Genomic DNA, 17,379 nt, shown 5'->3' with positions numbered 1-17,379 from the left:
GGGAAGGGAAGGGAAGGGAAGGGAAGGGAAGGGAAGGGAAGGGAAGGAAAGGAAAGGAAAGGAAAGGAAAGGAAAGGAAAGGAAAGGAAAGGAAAGGAAAGGAAAGGAAAGGAAAGGAAAGGAAAGGAAAGGAAACTCTGGGGACTTGTAAACAAACTGGAGCGAGGCGGTCAGAGGGGAGGCGTGTGGGGCGGAGGGGGGAAGGAGGCAGCAGCCCTCCCGGGCGCGGGGGTCGGGGCTCAGGTCTCTGCCTCCCCGGGGCCGAGCTCCTGCCGCGGCCCCTCTCCTCCTCTCCCACTCGGTCTCCCCGTGCCCCGCAGCCGCGCTCCCGGTCCCCAGCCCGCCGGGGGCCGCCAGCCGCCGCCTTCCACCCCTAGCAGCGGGGCCAGGGCTGCCCGTCGGTGCCCGACGGCGGGGGGGCGGCGGGGAGCCCGGGGGTGCATCGGGCCCCCGTGCCCTGACACACGTACCATTCGCTCAGGTTGGCGGCGGGCGGCGCGGGTGCGGAGGGCTCGGCGTGGGAACACGAGGCGGGGGGCTCCCGGCCGGAGTCCGAGGAGGGGGACACCAAGGAGGGTGTGGAGGACTCGTAGCCGGAGCTGGGAGGAGGGGATTTGCAATGCACTTTCATGTGTTTTCTCAGTGAGCTGGGGTGGGTGTAGGACTTGTCGCAGCCTCTCACTTTGCAGTTGTAGGGCTTGTCGCTGGTGTGGACGTGCGAGTGCTTCTTCCTGTCACTGCTGTTGGCGAAGCGTCTGTCGCAGCCCTCGAATTCGCATTTGAACGGCTTCTCCCCTGCAGGAGGTAACAGGCCAGCACAGCAGTTAGTAAGGGAGCCGCGGGGCACCCCCGACCTGCCTTCCCTCTCCGGCCCTAGGTACAACTCCTTCCGGGGCTGCTCCCCCCCGGACCTTCCCCGCCGAGCTGCCCCGGCCGCCGCCCCCTGCCCGCCCGGCTGCGCCGCCGGCTCCGCCGCTGGAGCTCCCTGCCCGGCCAGCTCCAAGCCACTCCCTCCCCTGCCCTCCGTGTCGACCTGGGGTTTGTGCAAAAGACAAAGCCCCGAGGTAATGAAAACTTAGAAGCCAAGTGCTCTGTCCGGGTAAACAATGTGTGCCGTCCCTGCGGACTCCGGTGTCCCGCAGAAGGAGCGGTCAGTGATTTATCCCTGGGAACGTTTCTACGCTAAATACATTTCTCACACTGCCGGAGGTGCACGTGGAAATATTATTCATCACCTCGCCAGATCGCATCTCCTCCACTCCTTTCTCGCGCTGATTACAATCCCAGGGAAGACCTGTACCCCCCCCCCCCCCCCCCTCCCCCGCCCCCCCCGCCCTTCCCCGCTTCCCGGCTTGCTGATGCCGTGCGTTAAAGCCCAAAATCTTGCTAAAAGACAGAGATGGTGGGGGGCGAAACGGTAGGGATTCGGCTGAAGGATGACTAGGCCGGTGCATGGTTCTGTTGGAAGAGTAGGATCCTCTTTTCATTTGAGCCTACTCAGTCATGGAAGGAATTGCAATCGGGATTAATGTATCGGGTAATATGATAAGTGATGTTAAGCATAACAGAAATACAATCGCGTTGCCAGAGTCGTGTGCGAATTTAACCTCGGATGATGTGGACCGGGCATGGTACACGATATAGAGGAGGCTTTAGAGGAAACGTGCCACAGACAGCTTCAGGATGCAGTGATGACTACGTTATTGTCCCTGATAACAGCAAACTGCAAATGCCTGCTTGCCAAGGAGCACGCAGGTCCTGCAGCATCCGAGTATGAAAATAACCTTCTCATACGTCCAAAGCCCAAAAGTGAGCAGAGGACACCACAAAATATACAGCAGAACCTTAAACGTGAAGAACAAACAAAGCCACTGTGCTCACCATCATGGCGTATATGGTGGAAAGGACTTCGAACATGTATAAAAGCTTCGAGGTTTTGTGTTCTAATCTCTTGCCCCCCACACCCACTCCCCGATCGTCACGATTAAATTTCGGAGGGACGCAGCCCACCTCTCGCTCAGCTCTGAACACGGGCACATAAAGGAAGGCATTCCAAATATTTCACATGAATGCACTTTATGCAAGGTGGGTGGGAAAAAGCTCATGGCTTCGCGTTTAAAGTATGTCCTTTCTAGTGTAATAATCAATGCCGATCTCTCACACCGTGCACCGCTAACATTTGCACAGAGGACTGGTAAACACCTGGCATTAGAGAGAAGGGGGAAGAGGTTAAAAATAAGGTCTCTCAGAAAATGATGCGGGTTGTAATCAAATACTGCCGCTATACACTGGTGCATATCCATAGGCACACTCACGCATATAATCTAATTGCAGCTCCACGTAAGGAAACAGTTTGACCTTCAGCATCTAAGTTGAGACAACAAATCAAGGATATTAGTGTAGTACAAGCAAGCAGTAAGTTAGGAGACCCCAGGGAAAGCCATCCTCATAAGCACTCCGGTTGTGCAAAGTGCGTTGCATTCAGGTAAAAGCGGGCTGCGGCGCGTTCTCTCTTCTCCGGAGCTGAAAACTTGAAACTTGGCTTAACCCCGTGAGAGAGCCGCCGAAAAGCCCCTCCGTGCGCTCAGATAGCGACTGGGAAGAGGGCAGCGTTTTCGCAGCCGCCTGCTCTGCCTTCTCTGAACGCCTCGCTAAAGAGGAGCCAGCCGAGCCGTTTGCAAGTATTCCTTTCGCGAGAGCGGCTTTTTCTTCCGTGGAAATCCCTACCCGCGAGGGAGAGGCCACGTTACAGCCCGGGCACCGAGATGCGGCGATGCAGCCACGCAGAAAGTTCCCCGGGCGATGGAAGGAGAGCAGGAGCCCAACCCCGCCATTTTAACCCCACACTTGTAGCTGGTGCCAAAGCTGTCGGTGCAATTTGGCTGCGAAACCGGGGCATAATCCTCCGGCTCCGGGAGTGGATTAAGGTATTTACCAACTTCTCCGGGGGGTGGGAGGCCGGCGGTGGCGGCCCCGGGGCTGCGGGCGAGGCGCGGGAGGCGGCCTGGAGGGCGAGGGCTGCGGCCCCCGCCTCACCCCGTTGTTCCCAGCCCCGCTGGGAAGGCGGGGGCGGGGGGGGGGGGGGGGCGTCCGTGCCCCCCGGCCCGCTGCCGGTTTCGGGGCCAGCCCCGAGCGGGGAGAGCTCGGCCGTCGCCAGCAAGCCCTCCGCCTGCTCCCCAGCCTGGGAGAAATCCGAAGTCATGAATATTTGAGGAGGCAATACTTTTCCTGTTGAATCTAAGACTGTCTTCATGAATAATTTGTAGCGAGTTCTATTAGGGTTTCAGAAACATTTCGCTTTTGACAACTTCTGGGTGTTTAATAGAAACGGTGGAACCATAAAGGCCCTGCAGGAGTTTTCACAATACAGCAATTAATCACCGGGAAAGTTAGAGTGAAAACTACAGACGCACGGAGTTATGTTTAATAAAGGCAAGGCTCCGATCTCGGGTTTGCCCTGAACCTGCCTCTCGGATGTAGGTCACTTTCCCCAAGAATTTAACCATTTTCTGCTTCAGAGACTTCAAACAGTGAGGCCGTTAAAGAGCAGTAAAAGTTTGTTTACTTAAGAAAAGCACTGTCATTAAGGGATGAGCTCTCCCGGTTAATGGCTGTACCTGTTCTGATCCGCCAAGGAGCTGGCTCGGATACAAGTTATGCGACCCGGGAATACTCCTTTCTTCTCGAAAAGGGGGCCGAGAAGCCAGCAGAGGAACCCAACTTCGCTGTTGCCCCCCCTCTGCACAGATGAGCTACTCACAGAGCGATGGAAAAATAATTAGGTGACGAGTGATGTTTGCTGTAAAATCTCCGTGCTCTGCTTAGACGATAGCGATACGAAATTAGAATATATGTCATGCATATTATACCACGTCGAGTTATAGCATAAAAATGCAACTCCTCGAAAGTCAAACCGCACCGAGCATGGGGGAAGGGGAGTTTTATGAACTGGAGGGAGAAAAAAATCGTTTGGCTGTAAGCACATCTTACAATAGGATTATGTAGTTCCCCTCACAGTGCATAAGGCTGTACAGGAGGGGGTGGGGGGTGGAAAACCCTACACTGGAACAGATGACATTTAAAAAAAAAAAAAAAAAAAAAAAAGTTTTCATTTCTTATCTTCTTCCTCAGATTTAAAAAAAAAAAAATAAGAAGAAAGAACAAAAAAAAAAAGGAAAAAAAAGAAGCCAGCGCTACAGACTACAAACACCGTCTGCTAAACTAATTAATACAACTTCACAAGCTGCTTCTGGAAGTGCGAAAACTTTCTACGTGTAATTTCATTAATTATAAATGCTATCCTGCCCGGAAGATTTCATAGTTTTGTGAGATCGTCCAGCGAGTTACTTTATTTTCTCTTAGCTAGAACTACCAGACGTTTCTGACGCATGTCCCAGTTTCGCTTCACAGATCTGCAAATGACATTTCTAAACCGTACAGGCCGAAACAATATCGGGTTTTCTCCTTTTTTTCCCTCCCGAGAATCAGAACTTGCAACTCCCCATATCTGCGAATGTACGGAGTCCTCGGCTGGCGATGCTCATTAAAAATGTCAGTGTTATTCAGATCAAACATTTGAAACTCCCTCTGACCAAAACAAAACTGTTGAACGAAAAGGTCGCAGCTGTGTTATTCTCACAATGTTAGAGCAGCAGCATCTCAGCGACATCAGTCAAAACTGACTAGACAAGTTGTAACTCCTATTGTTCACATTTAATTTGTGAGTTTACACAATGATTTTTCCCCAACTATTTTAAACTGAAAAAAAAAAAAAAAAAAAGCCTCCTCGCCTGCGTGAAGAAACAGGAATTGTAGCGATATCACTCGGTATTTTCAGAGATCTACCCGCATACACGGTACAGCACTCTCCGCACAAGCAGCAAAAATATGGACGAGAATTCTGAGATTTGTTCTCGCTCACCTCCCTTTTCTTTTTCTTTCCTTTTTTTTTTTTTTTTAATTTCTCCTCCCTCCCTCCAAACGGTAAAGAAGCAAACAAATCTGAGAATTTATTTTCCAGAAGTACTTGGCGTGCATTCAATAACAACGCAAAAGGATACATTAAAACTAAATAAAGCAAAACCGTATGCTGAATAACACACAGAGAGAGTAAAGAGAGCTTTACATACTGACCTGTATGAGTTCTTTTGTGTATTTTGAGATTCTCTGATCTGGCAAACACTTTACCACAGCCTGGGAAAGGGCAGGGGAAAGGTTTTTCACCTGTGTGGACTCTGATGTGATTTACAAGTTTGTATTTGGCCTTGAAAGGCTTCCCTTCTCTTGGACACTCTTCCCAGAAACATATGTGATTGGACTGCTCGGGTCCTCCAACGTGCTCCACGGTGACATGAGTCACCAGCTCGTGCATCGTGCTGAAAGTTTTCGAGCATAGTTTTTTGGGAGTCTGGTCCAACTCAATCCACTTACAGATGAGTTCCTGTTTGATGGGCTGCCTCATGTAACGAAAGAAGGCCCCCGGGCCGTGGTGTGGAGCCAGGTTCACGTTCAGATTCATGCCACTGTAGCTATGAAGCGAAGAAGCAGCAAAAGGATCTGTCCTGGAGGCTGGTACTTGAGTGAAATGTTCAGACCTGGCGTACATTTCTCCAGGTAACCCCAGTCTTATCTGTCCGTTTAGATGGCCACCTGGAGCTGCATGGGGAGGCTGCTCATGGAGTCCAGTGAACAGAGAGGGATTCCCAGCTTCTGAGTGGTGGTGCTGGTGGTGACCATGGTGTCCGGGGTAGCTACCTGTTGTTGAGACAAACAGTCCGTGGTGAGAACTTGCAGCGGGGTGCTGCTCGGTCAGCCCTGGCATGAGTGGGGCCGGCAGGTGTCTGTGTATGAAGAAGTCCCTACCTGCTGCCAGAGCCTGAGCTGTGTGAGAGACGGGGTAGGGGACTGCTGGTGACTGCGCCGGGCCAAACGCTCCTGTTTGACTAGAGACCACCTGGGCTTGGCCTGCCGGATGATGAGGATGATGATGATGATGATGATAGTGGTGGTGGAGCTGGTGATGGGGCTGAGGGGCAGGGCCGAGCTTAAGGGCCGCGGGGCGATGCTGAGGAGAATGCTGAGGAGGAGGATGGTGGCGGTGCCCCATGTGTTCTGGCCCGAGGCGGGACTCGGCGGCGTGCTTCCCCGGCGGAGTGGGCGCCGTGGCGTGGGAGTGCCTGGCGAAGGCCGGGAAGGCCGGCATGCTCGGAGAGGGGCGGCGGTGGTGCTGGGGTCGAGGAGCCCCCGCCAAGTCTACTAAGCTCAGCTCCGTGCTCCGCCGGGAGAGTGCACCAGGGTCCATCACTGGGATCCCCAAAGCATCCACGCTCATTAGCTTCTAACGCTAAAAAGTCACCTGACGGAGGGGAAGGGAGAGAAAAAGGGGGAAAAACAGGGAAAAAAAATAATAAAAAAAAATAAAAATAATAATAAAAAAAACCAACTCTTTCTTTCTTCCTCCCCCACCCCCCGAAAATAAGTTTCCCCGTCCCGCTGCCCCCGCCGGCGGGGCGCACGGGCGGCGGCGCTACCAGCGGGTGGGCTGCTCTGGGGGGAGGCGGGGGCTCGGCTTTTGGCGGCGGCGGGACGGGGAGGTCCCCCCGCGGAGCCCGGCCTCCTCCCGGGGCCGGGCAGCCCCACGCGGTGCGGGACGGGACGGGACGGAGAGGAACGTGTCGGTTCGGGACGGGACCGGACGGTTCGGGACGGGACCGGACGGTTCGGGACGGGGCGCGGGCGGCCGCACGCCGCCTCCGGGCCGCCGCGCCGGACCCGGCGGGCAAACAATCGCCGCGACCTCCCATTGGCTGCCGCTGCTGCGACGTCACCGATGACAGGTCCCGCCGCCGACCGAAAGGGTTAGCGCCCGGTCCGGGGGGGGAGGGGGCTGAGCGGCGGGGGGACGACGATGACGACGACGACACTGCGCATGCGCCTCCGCCGGCCTCTTCTTCCCCCCCCCCCCTCGTCCCGCCGCCCGCCCCGCCCCGGCCCCCCGAGCCCCTGGCAATGACACGGCCCTGTCCGGGGGCATGGCACGGGGGCGCAGCCCTTCTTGGGGCTGGGGTCCAAACGGGGGGCTGCGCCCCGCTCCCCGCCATCGGGCACGGGCCCGGTTCCCCCGGGGCTGCCGCCGTCGGGGGAACAAAGCCGCAGCGGGCGGGGGGAGGTCGGGAGGGAGCGCCCCGGCTGCTCCCTATCCGTATCCTGGCCTCCGCCTTTGTTGGCCGAGGGCGCCCTGCCCGTCGGGGCTCCTCCCGAAGGGCCGTGGCACTCGCGGGCAGGCGGGCGGGGGTCGGGGGCAGGCGGCGAATAGCCTGCGCGGGGCTGCACAGAGGGCTCGGGGAGCTCCCGCCGCCGGCCCCCGGCAGGTTGTAGGGTTATTTGGGGGCTGGCTGCCAGGGCGATGCGAGAAACCGGCATGCCCAGACTGAATCGGTGGGTTTAACCCAGAAGAGGGAGTCTCTCTCCCTTCCCGGCTCGCTCTCTAGCACTTGCAGGGGACTTCCACGTAAGATCCCCATCCTTGGCTCGAGGAAAAAGCATCGCGATACATTCGTGAACGCCTCGCTGCTGATGGCTCCTCACCTGGAGGAGCGAGCGCGGTGTGCGCGATTTGCGTTGCTAATGATGAAAGTGCGGGTCGGGGCTTCAGGCGGCTTCACGGCGAGGCCTTGTAGGTTTAGAAAAGCTTAGAGCTTCCACCCAGAAGGAAGCTCCTACTTAAGTTTTTAAGAAGGGGATTGTGGAAAAAAAAAAAAAAAAAAAAAAAAAAGGCAATGAAACCTGGGAAAAGACGAAAGAAAGAGGGCTTCCGCTTCGAGAATGAAAAACACAACTGTAAATATCTGCCCACAGCATTACCCCAGAGCTCGGGTCCTGACAAAGAAGTGACTCCACCAATAAACGCTGAGTGGCACAAAATAGAGCAGCAATTAATTCTCTAACCGTCGGACACACTCCCAGCATTTGGGTCCACCACCTTACTGTTACCTTCCCAAGGGATGCTCCCTCGCACACACATCAGGTGAAGCTCCCCACCCAGAAGTCTGGGTTTGCAGAAAAGTTTAACAGTATCGGCGATCGATCGGCTTTAGTAGCAAAGCAAGAAAACGCCTGGCATTCTCAGCCCACCTACTCTCATAACAGAAGCTACGAGCAAACGATAGGAAATCGTAAGATTAAAGCCTAGGACATACATAATCGCACAAGGGACGTTTTATCACAGTTCCCTATACTGTGGCTGGCTGCAGTTAGATATTTTGGCTCTGATTGGCTTTCACCCTATTCCCCTGTAACACAAAGCTAATATTTAGGTAGCTAGCTGTAGATATATCCTCGTCTCTACGTCTTCCTGAGTGGAGAAAATGAAAAGTGTCAAATGATGCAATTAGCACTCCATCCTTAAATAACGTGTTTATGCAATTTTACACCACACACCATCCTAACAATAACTTAACTTGCAAGTCTACTTGCACTACAGAATGGATTTGACAGTCCTATTCACGACCATCTCAACAGGAGTGCACGGAAGATACAAACGTTACTAAGTATGAATCTGTTACTTACAAATGTACTGAGAGCGTGCATTCCTAATAAAGCTGCTTTCCTCTTACCTCCTTAAAACCCTTCATCTCTACATACTTGTTATCCACCGATTCTGACACTTCCCAGTCAAGGGAGGAAACATCTGGAACCGTTTATCAATTAAAAAAAATGTTATAACCGCTTTTGTCTTATGCTCCCTGAAAATACTGCAACGCTTTCTCTCCAGACACTAATGGCTCTCGGCCCGCCCCTCATTCCGGGCATCCTTCCACTCCCATTTGCGGACAGGGAGCGAGCCCCCAGTCCGGGGGGACCCTCCCTGGCAGGTGTAGGTGCTGGGGGTCCCTCCCCGGCACGTGAAGGTGCTGGGTGCCCTCCTCTGCGGGGGCTCCACGCGTGGGGAGCGGCGCGGGGCGGGCGGGGGCCGCCACTTGGCGGCGGGGAGGCGGGGAGACGGCGAGAGGAGGGGAGCGGAGCCGAAGCCAGCCGGGCTGCTCAGCTCGCAGGACGTTGGGAGAAGTTGCCTGCCTGTTTACGCGGCCCTTTGGCAGCTCCAGCTCGTCCGGCTGCCACTCGAGGAGTGACCGAGGTCTCCCACTTCTTGGCAGAGATCTGAGCCGTATTGGACCAGATAAGCCAGGCTCTCGGCACATTCTCAAATGTGTCAACATCAGCCTGTGCAGGGCCAAGATTTTTTTTTTTTTTTTTTTTTTTTTTTAAGTTTATTTTCCAACCCACCTTCTTACGGTAAGGGCATCCCCTTCGGGACTCCCCTGGGACTCCTGAGCTGGATGAGCTGAGTTTTTCCAGGTAGAAAGCGAGAACGCTCAAATAGCAAAGAAGAAACATCCTGAGTGAAAGCTGCAACTCAGACACCAGGGCAGGTTCCGGTGCTGGAGTACACTCAGAGGGACCATGGTGCTCTCTTTGGTGCCTGATCCAGTAGGAATCAACGTGTGTAGACGGGCAGCTCGGTGCCCAGTACAATTTTGCTAGTAGCTGCGACCGCAGCCCCTGGTCCCAAATCCCGCCGGTGCGGGTGATCTGCTTTAGAAAGTTGACAAGTGGCAGGGATGAGCACTCGGATTTCCCCCTGTAAAACGAGTCCCAGGTACCTTTCTGCTTTCTGCCCCTTCCCTGCAGGACCCAGGGCTCCGACTGGCCCCAGCCCTGTAGCTCCTGCCCATGCCTCGGGTCCATCCTGCCCGCACCCCTACCCCGCAACCTGTGCCTGCTGTGGCCTAGGGGAAGGAAAAGTAGCTGCACAGCCTAGGGGAAGGCCACAACTCCAGCTGGGCCGAGCTGCTTTACTGACCCACAGCGGTTTGCCTTGTGTCTGGTAGACATCTACCCAAGCAGCAAGGCGCTTATCAATATTTCTACCTTGGCTGGAGACAGGGCTTGCTGGAAGGTGATACAAAAGTGCCAGGAAAGTGGGAGCTGCTCGTGTTTGTGCTCCTTGAACTGGGGCCAAAACCCGCTCAATCCCGAGAGGTGCTCAGCACAAGGGCCGGCTCGTGCCTCGGGAAGTGTGGCCGAGAGCAAAAGCTGACCTCCAGCTCCCTGGCTGCGCACTCCCAGCCCTGCCTCTGCGAACATTTCCCCTCCCCGATGAACTGCCGACAACTTTCCGGCCGATGCCCCGGGCTGGGAGGGGATGCCCTGAGACCTCCACATGGCAGCTTCCAGGGGCTTTCATTAGGTTTCAACTCCCGGACGAGAGGAAGAGATTAATATGAAAATCCTAATAGTTACCCAAAAAAAGCACACACACACACACACACCAAAAAAAAAAAAAAAAAAAAAAAAAAAAAAAAAAGAGAGAGAGAGAGAAATAAGAGAAAGAGAGGACTGAGCAGTCACCCTGCGCGGTTCCGTAGCCATCGAAGTCGCCTTTGGCCAGGAGGCAGAAGGGAGGCAGCGGCTGGCACAGGGGCAGGGCGCAGGACCGGAGTCCGAGCCTCTGGCAGCCCCGGCAGAAGGCACTGCTGCCCAGGAGGAGGTGGGTCAGGGGAACCTCTTAGCAAGCTCAGCATCTCCTCGGAGAGAAGGGCACCGACTGGCTTGGGATCCTCCTCCTCCTTTGTTTCTGTTTCCTCGCTCTATCTCCGCTCACGGGGACTTATATCAGGGTTCCCGACTAAGGGGAATTCAGCCACCAGACGAGCTAGGGCTGGTGCCTAGGTTCGTCTCTCACTTTTTGTGACCTAGAGCTACCCTACGACAGGCAAATGATACGCTTATTTTAAATATAATATTTCATTCAGTACCTCAAGATTAAGGTATTCCTGTCAGATAAGCTGTCAGTCACTAACTACTTAGACACCACATTGTAGAAGCCTAGTATCCCTGGTAAAGATGATACATATCATGTAAACCCCATCAACAAGATCAAAGTCTTCTTCTTTAATAGGATCCAATACATGTCAAACCTCATTCCAATCAAATCGTCCGTAAATGAATTCAAGATGAATATGTCATAGAATAATGTGACAGTGCAATCACATGGGGTCAGGGGTTGTTGTTTCAATGAGAGAGTCGTCAAATATTAATTCTAGAACCTCCAAATGAATAGGCATTGAGCAGGATTAGGCAGCTGCTGGTGGGGCGTTGTGTCGCTGATTTGTGTTTATGCAAGTACGTTAAACACTAAGCTGAAAAAAATAGTCTCCTTTGAACTGAAAAAAGGACATATTTTAACTTACTTGACTTTTCCAGGATGTTTCTGTAAAGTCGTTTTCTTTTCCTCATTACAAGGGGAGTCTTGTGCCTCATTTCCTGACTTTGTTCCTGTTTGGGAAGAGGGGTGGAAAGTTAAGAGCAAAAACATTTGTGTGTGTGATATAAAAAGAGGACAGCGCTATGTGGCTCGGGCATTGTGGGTTCAAAAAGAAAGAAAGAAAATAAAAATAAAAATAAATAAATAAATAAAAACAAAACCAAGTATTAAGCAGCGAGGTTGGGGGAGAGAGAGGCTTGCTCCGAGGGGAAACTGGAGGCTGTCTCCTCGGCAAACCAGCACATGTTTTATGGAGTCATGAAGTTTCCATGGCTGATTAAGGGAAAAAAAATATGAAAGGACATCTTTTCAAATTCTCCTTTGATCTGACATTCACCTTCTGTCAGGCTGTTGTGAGGCGGGTTTTTATCAACTCGACTATATTGTTTACAGATCCTTCCTTCCCGAAATTAAATTTCGGACTCTCTGCGAACCTCCAACACAAGTTGTTGTCTCAGCAAGGATTAGTATAGTACCACCCTGGCACTTCTCCCTGCCTATAATTTTCAGCTTGCTCTTTGCACTCTGCAAGGCAGAGCACTGTCACCGCTGCAGGCAAAACTTGGCGCATCTCTCTTTGAGCGGCAGCAATAACCCCGAGTGCAGATCGGAGGTTTGATGTAATGTCCGAGTCCGAATTTTTTGCAGGTATCATTGAAATTCTCAGGTATTTTGCACCACAGAAAAGCAGACGAGAATCTGACACTTTTTTTTTTTTTTTCTTTTTCCTAAGGACATTATTATTACTATTGCAGTTGCTACTATTATTGTTGGGACTCCAGGGCTGGGAAATAGTAATCTATACTAACACAAATAATTGATGAGATTAATTATGAAACTTCATCAGAGTATCACAGGCATACTCCATCACAAATAATTTGATGCCCTCAATATTTTCACCGCTGTGATGAAAATTACTGACGAAATAAAAAGAACTATAGGAAGCCCTTAGGAATTATTTTTACTAGTCGACTTCCATTCATGCTCACAAGTTTATGAAGCCAGAGCAGCAGTGTCCTGCTAGCGAGAGTTTTGCAGGAGTTGTGCCTTATTGGTTAGGATGGGAGGTTGGAGGAGTTAGGAGTGCTCAGCTCCTAAGTGTTCACTAAAAACTTGTTGAAACTGGACAAAAAAAAAAAAAAAAAAAAAAAAAAAAAAGAATCGCTGCATTTAATATTTCAAATGGTTACCAGATGACAAAAACGAAGGCAGAACAGTTGAGGATTGGCGAGTAAATATTGGCTAGAACTCTGTCTCGACCTCGCAGCCTCTCTGATTTGCGGAGTGCCTCTAGTGCAGCAGGGGCGCGGAGGGTGCCCAGCGCCCGGGCAGGATGGCCTCGTCCTGCTCCGCAGGCTCCCGGCCAAGCAGAGCCCAAGGATTGCGGTGCGGGGTGTGGGACCCCCGCGGGGTACGAGGGGGGGGGGCTCGGGGCTGCCGCGGGTCAGCCTCCGGCCGGGTGCAGGCGAGACCTGACTCCCCTTTCCCAGACTAGTGGACGGAGGTGCGCGGCTCCCCGGTTGCACGGGGCCGGGAGCGTGCAGCCCCCGCGGGAGCCCCGGTGCCCGGTTCGGCGGCGCTGCCCCGGGGTGCGCGACTCGGACGAAGCCGGCGGCAGGCAGGCAGCGTGTGCCCGGCTGGGCAAGCAACCTGTGCTGCTCGGGGTGACGGGCAGGAGGGAGAGGCCGGTGCACAAATTAAGTTCCTCGGCATTGGGTGGAGAAAGCTCCGAGTTTACCCCAACGATCGGGCTCTTGGAGAGGGGACAGCGGCACTACTCGCCCCCGGCCGTACTGCCTGGTGCTGGGGGCCGTGCCTGATGAAGCGACAAGCCCCCCGGTGCACGGGGCTGGCACGCAGAACCGGGATACGGTCAGAGGTCACCCTGGGTGGCGATGTGGGGGCTTCTCCCCTACCCCAGACAGCCCTTGGGACTGGGGTCTCAGCCCCTCTGAGGGCATTGCGGAAAGCTGGAGGCAGCGCCCAGCTCCTTGGCAGCTCCCCCGGCCCTGCCGCGGAGGGTGGGAAGGTGGGGGGGGGTTGGAGGGGGCCGGCCGGGCTCCGTCCCTCCTGCAGCCGCCTATAAAGAAGGGAGAGCGGGGCCGGAGCACCGGCTCCCCCGGTATGTCCCCGTGGCACCGGGCGCGGCGGTGGGCGAGGCGCTGGGTGGGGTGCGCATCCCCCGGGACGCCACCCCACCGGGCTTGCTATTGTCAGCGCTCCTCGCCCTCTGCCCCACCGGTCCCTTCTGGGCGGCCGCAGGACCCTGCCGGCCCCGCCGCCTGCCCTTCCCCACCGAGTCCAGCCGCCGTCGGGGCTGCCGAGACCCCGCTTGGGGCCGGGAGCATCCCCGCCCCGCTCAGCGGCTCCCCGCCGCCCATCGCTGCGCAGTGTGCCGGGCCGGGCCGCCCCCTCAGGGCCGGGGTGGGAGAGCAGGAGGGAGGGCGTGCAGCCGCCGGAGGGTGCTAGTGCCCCCCTCGACGGCTCCCGGGGGTTTCTCCCTCCGCCCGCCCCCGGGGGCCGGCTCCACGTGGGCGATGGGGCGCCGAAGCACTGTCCCTCGGCACCGCGGGGCTCCTGCCCTCCTCCCACGGTGTGGCAGAGCCTCCTGCCCGTGTCCGCCCCCCCTCGGGGGCAGGGAGCTGTCGCCCAAGGTGTCGGGGAAGGCGCCGGGGGAAGCCTGGTGCCCGGGCTGCTAAGATCCCCCCTCCTCCCAGGCACTTACCCCTTCGACCTGTTGAAGGTTTCTCCTCATTTCTGAACAGGCAAAAATTGAAGTTGGGAGGGGGGAGGACGGAAGGGGAGGGGGAGGGGGGGAGGGAGAAGAACGAAAGAAAGAAAGGAAGAATGAAAGAAGAAAACAATACTCCCCCTTCCCCCCCCCCCACCCCCCCGTAAGAACCCACTACCTCTTTGGCGCTTCCATCGAGGCGGTCATCCTTCATTTCTTCTTTTCTTGCTTTCTGGAAGCAGTTAGGGAATGTATGATGAAGCAGAAATGAGCCGTCAGGATGATATTTTAATGGCTTATATGTCACGTTGGTGCATGTGGCTTTGAACTGGAGCAGCTTTCGTTTCCTGCAGAGAGCGCGCCGCAAATCCCACTTGATAACTTCTACAACCCACAACATTTTTTTTTAACATTCACTCTTACACTGTATATTTAGATACGCTTCCTAAAATACCCTCTCGTCTGCTTTCTATATTTTGTATGGACCTGGAATGATCACTGGGTCTCCCCCTGCACTTGGAGGCAGCCTAGCACTGGACTACCTAACTTTCAGGATCTCCTAATGCCACCACCCTGAAGATTTCACAGTTATGCTGCCTACTTTATCTTTTGCCCAGGTTAATTTTAGAAACATATACAGAGAATAATGTAACGTCCGCCTGAAGACCACGTCGCCACTGAGGCGCGTACGTAGAGCGGGTATACCTGTTGCTATAAACTACTGCAATTCCTCCGAGTGGATTTTGCAGAATAAATGTAGATTTATTCTCATTATCCTGAAAAGCTGTAAAGCCTCCCAAGATCCAAGGGAAATTATATAATGCATCTGCTTTTAAAGCGAGCTGCATGCACCGAGCACAGGCAAACTGCATCTGCAGATAAAGTGCAGCGAAACGTTCCTTCAAGGCATATGCAAGTTTATTTGTTGTTGTTTGCTTGTTTGCTTGTTTGTTTGTTTTCTAGGCAATGGCCATTTTAATGGCTCCCGAAATTATGCAGTTCTCAAGCGAGAAGTGCTCGCGCAGTGTCGCTGCTTCTCTGATCGCCCAGTACCTGCGCTGCGGATTGCTTCCCAGCGCCTTTCAGCCCACAGGATGAGTTTAAAGTTTCTTTGTTTGCCACCACGAATTTGAGAGGCTCAGATTTAGTTGCGAATAAGCCAAGTGAAGGGCTGAACAAAGGGGAAATTGAAGGATTCCGACTCTTAGCGAGCTTTTTGTGTTTTCGTTACTAGAAAATAATTAGACCTAATGAATATGCAGACGACCGAGTAAATAAATAATTCGCTGGTTTTATATAGGCGCACATACACATGTGCACATACGTAAGTGTATGTATACATACGTATACAAACACGTATGTATTTTAAACTTTCGTGAGACCTTTTTTTTCGGTGCCGTAGCATTGTTTAAAATATGGTACAAATGTTGCTTAGCTTAATTGATTAAGCCACAAAGGTTTTCTGCTTTTAAATACCATACTTCTACCTTTCAACAATCATTTTAAGATATGGTCAATGGCTCTTTGTGGCGAGAACAAAAAGAACTATCCGCAGTTTTTCAATAGACTTTGAGCTGGGGAAAGACAGGTTAATCGAGGGTTGCATCCAGAAAACAACCAAGTGTTGTATGTTTGCACTGAATCCAAATGTCTGCATTTTTCTAACTAAATCAAAGGGAGTGTTATTTCTTTTTCTGCTCACTCATCTGAAGGTAAGTAAATTTTCTCTGGCGATCAAAAGCCTGGTCAGCAACAAAGACACCGCCTGCTTTTTCCACCGTCCTGGTGTGGCAAGTTGAGGAATTTCAATATCTGTGACAAGGGTGACTGATTTGTGAACTAGAAAAGGTTTGAATGTCAGACAATTTACATTGCTTCTATCGGGGATTTTAAATATATATATATATTTGCAAAATAAATTTAAAATAAAAACTATCTGGGACTTTCATGCAGCAGTAAAAGACACAGTGTAGGTTTGGGAAATTTACAGTTTTACCTGGATGAAAGAGTCCCCGTAAAAAGAGAGAGCGAGGGAAAGGGAGAGCGAGAGAGACAGGAGAAAGAAAATAACAAAAAAGAGGCGAAAAAACAACAACAAAAGTAGAAAGTTAAGAGTTCTCACCCACCTGCATTTTGATGGGTGCAGGAAACAAAATTTATTTCAGAAAACTGATGGAGGGATAGAGTCAGCTACCCAGAGAAATCATGCCTGGCGTTTAAAAATCAAATCAAGTGCACCCAGCACCTACTCTTGGAGAGCTCCAGTTTTAAGCAAGAGGAAAGCAACAACTTCAAAAGGAGCGAGCCACGATAGGGCTCCTCTTTTCAAAGTCTACAAAGTTGCTCAGCGATCTTAAAAATCCTGCCCCGCCACGGCATCCCTTTCACCAACACTACCAGGGACAGAGGGACGGGGATGGAGAGGAACCGAGACAACGAAGATTTTTTTTTTTTTTTTTTTTTCTTGCACATATACACACTAAAAGATGCGTTGGAATCATTTTCGTGAAAAAAAAAAAATTAAAAAAAGTTGTTTTTTTTTTTTTTTTTTTTTAAAAAAAAAGTTGCTACTCCTGGAAGCCCTGCTCGTCCCCGGGGCTGTCAGGGCGCTCACAATACCTGCGATTGATGAGGCGCGGGGGCCAATGGGCGGCGGGAGGCGGCCGTGCGGCCCCTCGTTGGCGGGGCCGGGGGGAGTTACGCGAGAAAGGGGGAGCCGGCGGCGGCCAATGAGCGGCCACGTCGCCCCGCACGTCGCCCCGCCCCCGGCTCCCATTCATCAAGGGGGGGGCCGGTGTCGTCTTTTCAATTCATTTATCTGCAGGAATGATTGCCGCTATCAGTCTCGCGTTCACCGCCCGGCTGAGGAGGTGAAAGTTTCCCCCCAGGAAGATAAACCACAAAAAAAAATTTTGTGCATTTTTTGCCCCCTTTTTTTTTTTTTTTTTTTTTTTGCAGAGCGAGAAAAAAAAAAAAAGGCCAAAAAAAAAAAATCGGGGAGAGTGTGGGGAAGCTCGAAGAGGAGAGAGAAACAATCTCTAGGCCACTTCGCAACATTCCTATAGCAAAAAAAAATCACTGAAGGAAGTTTCTTTTTTGTTTTGGCTTTTTTTTTTTTTTTCTGATCTCTCTCCGTTATTGTTATTTGCAGCCAGTTTATTTTTGAGCCCACCCAACCCCCCCCCCCCAATTAAACCTCCCTGAAAAGTCAAAGCAGAGAGACAGGGAATATTTTGGGGGCACATTTTTATTATTATTTGCAACTGCGAAGATCTCTTCCCCCCTTTCTCACCAGCCTCTTTTTTTTTTTTTTTTTTTTTTT

General features: G+C 52.7%; 1 protein-coding gene across 4 annotated transcripts in view; it reads right to left on the bottom strand.

Moving 5' to 3' along the window:
* ZIC4 (Zic family member 4) overlaps positions 1–14,329 on the bottom strand; it is an 18,220-nt gene extending 3,891 nt beyond the window's left edge. The window contains exons 1-4 of one of the 4 annotated variants that reach the window (XM_035334946.1): positions 14,233–14,329; positions 11,253–11,337; positions 5,134–5,754; positions 205–795 (exon numbers count right to left, since the gene is read on the bottom strand). In XM_035334946.1, the coding sequence (XP_035190837.1) occupies positions 374–795; positions 5,134–5,754; positions 11,253–11,337; positions 14,233–14,271 (1,167 nt within the window). In that variant the 5' untranslated portion in view covers positions 14,272–14,329 and the 3' untranslated portion in view covers positions 205–373. Of the gene's footprint in view, positions 1–204; positions 796–5,133; positions 6,381–11,252; positions 11,338–14,232 lie in introns of those variants that run through there. The other 3 variants (XM_035334944.1, XM_035334945.1, XM_035334943.1) reach the window with 3 other exon arrangements.
* Between the last annotated feature and the right edge of the window lie 3,050 nt (positions 14,330–17,379).

Source organism: Oxyura jamaicensis, chromosome 9 (assembly GCF_011077185.1).
Source record: "Oxyura jamaicensis isolate SHBP4307 breed ruddy duck chromosome 9, BPBGC_Ojam_1.0, whole genome shotgun sequence".
Lineage (NCBI taxonomy): Eukaryota > Metazoa > Chordata > Aves > Anseriformes > Anatidae > Oxyura > Oxyura jamaicensis.
The sequence above is the reverse complement of the archived record's forward strand: the minus strand, read 5'-3'. Positions and strand labels throughout refer to the sequence as shown.